Source organism: Labrus bergylta, chromosome 4, assembly GCF_963930695.1.
Source record: "Labrus bergylta chromosome 4, fLabBer1.1, whole genome shotgun sequence".
Taxonomy (NCBI): Eukaryota; Metazoa; Chordata; class Actinopteri; order Labriformes; family Labridae; genus Labrus; species Labrus bergylta.
In genome coordinates, this window is record NC_089198.1 from 2,585,642 (window position 1) to 2,593,796 (window position 8,155).

The following is an 8,155-nucleotide window of genomic DNA, read 5'->3' on the forward strand; positions in this document are numbered from 1 at the left end:
TGAAGCTTCAGTGTTTATCCAGCTCTGCATGGGTCTGTAAACCTTTCTGTGTTCTAACCTCTCTCCATTTTTCAAAAGCATCTCCAATATTGATCCTAGTTTGAGCACGTTTCTGCTCGTGGAGCTTATTAGAAACATGCAGAGGCTTTTTAGGTCGGGTACAATCACTTCTATCTGAACCACTTCTCTTGACCCGCTTCCATCGCTGCAACACCTGTTGACCTGATAACTGCTCTCATATCTGGCAAACCGAGGGGCGTCCAAAACGGTCGTGTGGGGGGGTGTCTTAAAAGCGCCTACCTTCTCTGGTCCAAACAAATCCAGAGCATTCAGTACTGTTTTTCCCTAAAGTCACTCTATAAGACATAAAGCTCGGGGACAGAAGCTGTTCCTCAGTCTGTTAGTCCAGCTTTCCATGCGATACCTCTTTGCAGATGGTAGGGGTACAATCAGACTGTGTCCTGGGTGTTTTTGTGGCACACAGCATCTAGCCCACAATGATCTCTTCAGTAGTCTTTCAAACCAGATTATTCTCTGAACCACACAGAGAAGAGTCTCCCGCTGCAAGGAAGTTAACAAAGCCTGAGACTGAAGAGGCGTTTGAGCCAAAGCACTTTTCTGCATTTAGAACATTTCTGTATGTTTCAGAGTACTTCCTGGAGGATTGCATCCAGATGACCAACTTCATCCCTCCTCCGATGGACCGCAAGAAAAAAGAGAAAGACGAGGACGGAGGAGAGGAGGATGTAAGTTTTCCTGCAGCTCAGTGAGGCTGAATACGAAACAATTATCACGACTGTAAGATCCTGTTTTTTTTTTTGTTTTCTCACCTTGGCAGACAAACTGTAACATGATCTGTGGGCCGGAGTACACGGCGGAGACGAAGCGTTCGATGGCTCAGATTAACGAGAAGGAGACGTCTTTTGAGCTGGTGGAGGCTCTCCTCAAGTACATCGAGACGCTAAAGGTGGCCGGAGCCGTGCTCATCTTCCTGCCCGGCTGGAACCTCATCTGCTCCATGCAGAGACACCTGGAGACCAACCCGCACTTCGGTACAACGTCACTAGACTGATCTTATATCTATATATATACAGTATATATCATAGGTTAGTGTTTGATTATGTTGTCTCTCTCCAACTAGCTGCTCTGTGTTCACTTATTGACTCGTCAAACCAGTCTCGCTAAATGTTGATCAATCAGAGCGTCGCACAGAGCGAGAGAAGTTCTGTGTCACGTCATGATTTGATGGAAGGTTGTTTTCTATTGTCTCTCCGTATTTGCATTTCCAGGAAGTAACCGGTACCGCATCCTGCCGCTCCACTCTCAGATCCCCCGCGAGGAGCAGAGGAGGGTTTTTGAACCGGTTCCTGAAAGCATCACGAAGGTCAGAGACGCTGCAGGACAGAAAAATAACAACAATAACTGTTTGTTTCAAGGGATGTGCACCTTCTATTTTTTACATATTTAGGGGTCTGAATGACTAATTTGACAAAATGCAAATCAGTGATTTGTTGATCTTGAAGAAGGTAAACAGGCTGTTTCTGTATCTGTACCTTTAAATATGTAAATGAGCTGTGTCTGACCACGCCCCCTCTCTGGAAGGGCTTGGGTGTACTCGGTCTTTCTCGCTCCATGTCCTATTGTTTACGGTGAGAAGGCAGACTCAGAGGGCAGAACAAACACCTAGCTGTGGGAGTGTCACCCACCTGGGGGAGGGGCTACTGCCCTTTGTGATGTCATGAAGGGAAAATCTCCAAACGGCCTGTTTGAGCACACATTTTCTGAAAAGTGGAGCAGGTTAAAGACGGAGAGGATGGACTTTTCTCATGATTGGGGGGTTTGTAGACGGACTAGAGACACATGTTAGAGTTAGAGGAACATAGTGAAGTGGATTTAGAATAAAATAGAGCGCACCGTAGATACTCGTCCTCAGTGTCTCCCTGTAGTCTCAGTGATGTAAAAGAAGGACACTGCTGCATCTTTGAATGTCTCATTTCACTTTAACAAACTCTCAGACAGCTCAGCTGACAAGTCCAAAGTAATATCCACCTTATCACATCACACATTGACCTTATGACATCACACATTGACCTGTGTTACCGTTCCTTTGAGCTGTTTCATGTTGATCTGATATTAAAGTCAACGTTTGATCTGCAGGTGATTCTGTCCACTAACATCGCGGAGACGAGCATCACCATCAACGACGTCGTCTACGTCATCGACTCCTGCAAGTGAGTCTTGTCGGGCTGTCACGGTCCTGGCTTTGGTGCGGTTCCTGGTTTAGGACTCTGCTCAAAGATGAGAACTGTTCTGACTGTTTGTGTTTTTTTTTTGTCCCGACAGGCAGAAAGTGAAGCTGTTCACCTCGCACAACAATATGACCAACTACGCCACCGTCTGGGCCTCCAAGACCAACCTGGAGCAGAGGAAAGGTCGAGCCGGCAGAGTGCGACCCGGGTTCTGTTTCCACCTCTGCAGCCACGCCCGCTTCGAGAGGTCAGACCTGTTTGTACCACCTGCACACACACACACACACACACACACACACACACACACACACACACACACAATACCACATCCTGCCCCCTCCTTTGATAGATAGAATCTTTATTGTTAGCAGCAGTTAAGTCATTTTTGCACATTGTATTCCCGTCTTGTTTGGGGGGGTGAGGTTTATGGGTTGAGGAGTAGGAGTTTGCGTGCAACTTTTCAGTGTGTAAAACAATTCATTACCCGGTAGTGGGTGAGTAGGACTAGTCTCCAGATGTGCGTCTACACGGGAATATGTGTGTGTGTGTCTGCGTGTGTCTGTGTGCGTTAGTGAAAGGGGGAGGAGAAAAGAAAGAGAGAAATGCGTGCCTGAAGAGGCCGGATCACAGTCCGACTCCCGCGCCACAACTCGGAGTAATTCCCTTCATTCACAGAAACAAACCAATAGCCGAATTCAAGTTAATACAGCTTACACTGGCCTTTCTGATCAGAAGAGTAATACCCGGTTATAACGCTGTTACACTAAACACATATAGGACGCAGCGGTCCGAAACAACAAGCGTTTTAAACAGTTCAAACTCAGGACGCAGGTCCAACAAAGATAAAAATTACAGTTTCTGCTTCGATCAACAATTGTTAAAAACACTCTCTAAAGCTAATTCTGCCCAGACCTAATTAAGCCTCACTTGTGAATCGCTTTGTCCGCGATTGGTGAAAGGAAAAGAGTCCGGCGATGGAACAGATCTTCTGTCCGTCCTGGTGCAGAGGCGTCTGATGGCGGCGAGGGTCCCTTACGGCGAGAGCGGCTTCGTTGGTTCTCCATCGAGTGGAAAGATGTCCTTTGATGTCCTTTTGTTGCAGGACGGAATAAGACTGTTATCTTTCTGATAATCTGTTATAGTCTGACGCTCTCCGAGAAACTGAGATGCGTTCACTGGACAATCTGAGCTCGGAATTCAGAACACTGCCGGCCGCGGATTACCTGCGCGCCAAAACTTAAAACAAAGGAAGATGGTTGCAGGAAACAGAAGGTGAGCTTGTGTCTCCGAGCACCAGAAGTCAGCGCGTGGAAAGAGAAAGAACAATGGAAGTCTTGGAGTTTTGTAGCCTGGCCTGCTCCATGGGGGGTCTACCTCAGGTCCCCTCCAATGAGAAGAGAGAGGTTCCGGTCCCCCCCTTTCTTCACACGTAGGTGTGAAGTATTGCAGGGGATTCTGGGATTAAGAGTCCTTTAGGCCTCTTTGTGATCTCAGTGAATAACTGAAATGAGGCTTCTCACAGAGGTGCAGGCCCAAGTCCATTGTTTGACTGTCTTAAGCCTGCGTGGCCCAACACTAGTGTGGAGTGTTTTTTATTTTTTTCCTGTAGTAGATTATTATTTCCTTGGTTTTCTTTGTGTTGAGGTGCAGGTTGTTGTTTTCACACCACACAGAGAATGATTGGACCTCCTCTCTGTAGGCCGCCTCGTTGTTGTTGTTGTGTGCTACAATGGTGGTGTCATAGAATATAAAGTCGTTCCTATGTGACCGTTATGTTCTGGTGTGTTCAGGCTGGAGACTCACATGACCCCAGAGATCTTCAGGACTCCGCTGCATGAAGTCGCCCTGAGCATAAAGCTGCTGAGACTCGGCGCCATCGGACACTTCCTGTCCAAGGCCATCGAGCCGCCGCCGCTGGACGCCGTCATCGAGGCCGAACACACCCTGAAAGGTACGCAGCATGGTTGTCTTGATAACATCATTTTAAATTTCGATGGCGTGCTAGTAAAAATGAACGTTTCAGAGCTGGATGCGCTGGACTCTAACGAGGAGCTGACCCCTCTGGGCCGGATTCTGGCCCGCCTGCCCATCGAGCCTCGTCTGGGGAAGATGATGATCATGGGCTGCATCTTCCAGTCAGTTTCTTCTTCTTTTCTCCTCCTCTGTTCAGACGAGTCACATGACCTCCTGTTTCCTGTCTCACTTTAACAACTCAACTCCCCTCTGGCGCCCTCTAGTGTTGGAGACGCAATGTGCACCATCTCCGCCGCCACCTGTTTCCAGGAGCCGTTCATCAGTGAGGGGAAACGTCTCGGCTTCGTCCACAGAAACTTTTCAGGTAGCCGGTTCTCCGACCACGTCGCTCTGCTGTCCGTGTTCCAGGCCTGGGACGATGTCAGGTGAGGAGGGGGCGGGGCTTAAACTCAGTCACTGGTTATGCACTTCAGTATTTGTTTTATTTTGTCGTCACATTGAGCTGCTGATTTTTACAGAGTTACCTTAAAGAGATAAATGTTCTGAAGAGCAGCAACAAGCAATAACCCTGACTTCTTGATGTTGCTCAGGATTAACGGCGAGGACGCAGAAACACGTTTCTGTGAGCACAAACGTCTCAACATGTCGACTCTGAGGATGACCTGGGAGGCCAAAGTGCAGCTGAAGGAGATCCTGGTGAACGCTGGATTCCCTGAAGGTACCTGAACGCACCGCTGAAGTCACATAAACGTTCAGGTCCGACTTTTCTTCACGTCGTGTTTATTTCTGCGTCCTGCCAGAGAGTCTCATGACTCAGATGTTCAACACGGTCGGACCGGACAACAACCTCGACGTGGTGGTGTCCCTGCTGACCTTCGGCTCCTACCCCAACGTCTGCTACCACAAAGAGAAGAGAAAGATCCTGACCACCGAGGGGCGCAACGCCCTCATCCACAAGTCCTCCGTCAACTGTCCGTTCAGCAGCCACGACATGACCTACCCGTCCCCCTTCTTTGTCTTCAGCGAGAAGGTCAGCCTCTCTTTCTCTCCGTTTCAACATTCATGACATCAACATTTATTATATTTATTAAAAAAACAATCTTAAGACGCTTCTCCAAGAACCTTCATGAACAAATCATCTCACATCTGGCAAACCGAGGGGCGTCCAAAACGGCCGTGTGGGGGGTCGCCTTAAAAGCACCTACCTTCTCTGGTCCAAACAAATCCAGAGCATTCAGGACCAGAATCTAAAGTTAGAAGGAGGACATACTGGCTGCTGCATTGTTGTCAGAGAAGCCAGCACTTCAACACAGCATGTTTCCTTAATGATCAGAGAGTAAGATACCTTTATCATCTCACTCTCTACACAGCTCACTGATTGGACCTTTAAGTTCTGTGTTTTAACACTTAATGGAGTGTTTAAATGAGCGGCTGCTCCTGGACAACATTTCTAACTGGAACAAGTCTTCTTGTCTTTTTTTCTTGAAGTGATCATTTTAGTCTTTTTTCCGGGCAGAATAAGCGCTGGCTGTGCGCTCGGGAGCGTTTGTGCACTGAGAAGAAAAACGCTGCACGTCCATCCTGTTTCCATGACAACAGTCTGTTGATAACGCTCGCTGTATGACCGACTCTGCTTCGTTACTTTTTACTGCATGTTTTATATTTGAGATCGTTTATTCCCCGATCAGACACGGAGCGAGGAGGATGAGGGTACAAGACACGATCTGTAGGAGACAAAACTACGGGGAATATCAAACATTTAGAAAAGAGAGACGGTGACATCAGCACCTTTCTGAAAAGTTAAAAGATTTACAACTTGAGCGCCTTGGAAGAGAAGACGCTGGGCGCTGCGCATTTTCTCCAGGCGGCGTCTTTCTGCTGAGAACGCTCTCTCCTCATTGAAGACAATTTAAAAAAAGACTCTGGCGCTTAGAAAAAGACACGGGTAGACGTTTCCTGTTTCTCTCCTCAAACAAACAGATGGACTGAAGGATGTTTGAATGGATGCTGTGCAGACGTTGTATGGTGCCTCTGTTCACGTTGAGCTTTGTTGTTTTGTGCGTGCTTCAGATCCGGACCCGGGCGATCTCGGCTAAAGGGATGACTCTGGTCAGTCCGCTGCAGCTGCTGCTGTTCGCCTGCAAGAAGATCAGCTCCAACGGAGACATCGTGGAGCTGGACGACTGGTGAGAGAACACTGCCGACATTTTGATTTCATGAATTTAGAAGAGTTCCACGCGAGGATATGGGATGTTTGATGGTTCCATATTAAAGATATTTAATGTTCAGATGTTCTCAGTTGAGGTGCAGGAACCCTCTGGGGGTACAATGGCGTCCCTGTAACTTGATTCAGACCCTCCTAAGGTTCCTGGTTTGTGGGGGACGTCCCTGCAGAGGACAGAAAAGCGGGTTGTCGTAGTTCAGCTTCTCTCTGGGGATGCAGAAAAAGTTTCACAGGAAGTGGGCGGTGACCTTTCACATCAATGCGTGCAGGATCAAGCTGAGGATCCCTCACGAGGTGGCGGGTGGCGTGGCGGCTCTGCGGGCCGGTCTGGAGGCTCTGGTGGTCGAGGTGACCAAAGATCCTGAATTCATCCGACAGATGGACCAGGGCAACCAGAGACTCCTGAACCTGATCAGACACGTGTCCAAACCGTCTGCAGCCGGACTCAACATGATGAGCAACAACCAGAGGTACGCACGCACGCACGCACGCACGCACGCACGCACGCACTCACGCACACACACACTCACACACACACACACACACACACACACACACACACACACACACACACACTGTCAATGACAATCACTGAATTGTATCCACTCCTAAACTCACCTGCTGCGCTGTCATTGGCTGGAGGAAACACACCAGCTCCGCCCAGAAACGTCCCGAGTCAACCAGAACAAAGCAGAACAGTAAAATCCAGTCAGAGGACAGAGTCTCTGCAGACACAGTCACCACCACACATGTATTTTATTTTGAAAGGACAATGGAGCAGCTTCACTTTAGGAGAAGTCTGTATTTTATTTTGAAGGAGACAGGATACTGACTCTGCCTTTAAGAAAGAAAATGTTTTAACGATCGTCTCTTCCTCAGGATGGGAGACGGACCTCGACCTCCAAAGATGGGACGCTTTGACGGAGGAGGAGGTGGAGGAGGAGGATACAGAGGAGGGGGAGGTTACAGGGGAGGGGGAGGATATGGAGGTGGAGGAGGGTATAGGGGAGGGGGAGGATACAGAGGGGGAGGAGGGGGAGGTTACAGAGGAGGTTATGGAGGAGGAGGATACGGAGGGGGAGGAGGGTACAGAGGGGGAGGAGGGTACAGAGGAGGGGGAGGGTACAGAGGAAGTTATTAAAGGTCAGGCGTCTTGACTGTACATGTTTCCTGTTTGTCCTCAGCTGTTTCTGATCTCTCTGATGTTGATTTTGATGTTGTGACTTTTTGATCTGTGAAATGTTTTGAAGATATGAATAAAAAAAATCTTTGAGTTCTGAAACGGATTCCAACATTTACTGGATGAAAGTTTATTTACGTTTTTGTTGACGCGTTGTGGACAAATCCTGCTCCTCAAAACCATCGGTATATTTCAGTTGCACATCAGGTCCGCTCGTTTTTCATTTCTCTGAGTGTGACTCTTCTTCGACTGAGTTCAGTCTTTGTTATCGTTCCTTTGAGCTGTTTGACCTCACTTTGGGATCCCTAACCACTTCCTGTTTCTGTGCTTAACTTCCTGTCCTAACCTTCCATGTACAGGAAGTACCTAACTTTATTTCAAAATAAAAGCACACAGCAAGTAAAGTACTCTCAGCTAAAGACAGGACAAACCTTCAAAATAAAAGCCTGACTGATTGTATTGTTTAATGCAAAATAATGGAATTTCAAAAATGTGATTAGTAACGATTTACTATTGGAATTTAATGTT

At 47.8% G+C, this 8,155-nt stretch overlaps 1 protein-coding gene across 1 annotated transcript in view; it reads left to right on the plus strand.

The window, feature by feature from the left end:
* dhx9 (DEAH (Asp-Glu-Ala-His) box helicase 9) overlaps positions 1–7,745 on the plus strand; it is a 22,026-nt gene extending 14,281 nt beyond the window's left edge. Inside the window, 13 exon segments of the mRNA XM_065953467.1 lie at positions 649–746; positions 839–1,052; positions 1,290–1,384; positions 2,158–2,231; positions 2,344–2,496; positions 4,040–4,200; positions 4,273–4,384; positions 4,487–4,648; positions 4,814–4,941; positions 5,024–5,253; positions 6,294–6,409; positions 6,717–6,917; positions 7,327–7,745. Coding sequence (XP_065809539.1) covers positions 649–746; positions 839–1,052; positions 1,290–1,384; positions 2,158–2,231; positions 2,344–2,496; positions 4,040–4,200; positions 4,273–4,384; positions 4,487–4,648; positions 4,814–4,941; positions 5,024–5,253; positions 6,294–6,409; positions 6,717–6,917; positions 7,327–7,588 — 2,006 coding nt within the window. The 3' untranslated portion in view covers positions 7,589–7,745.
* The last annotated feature ends 410 nt before the right edge of the window (positions 7,746–8,155 follow it).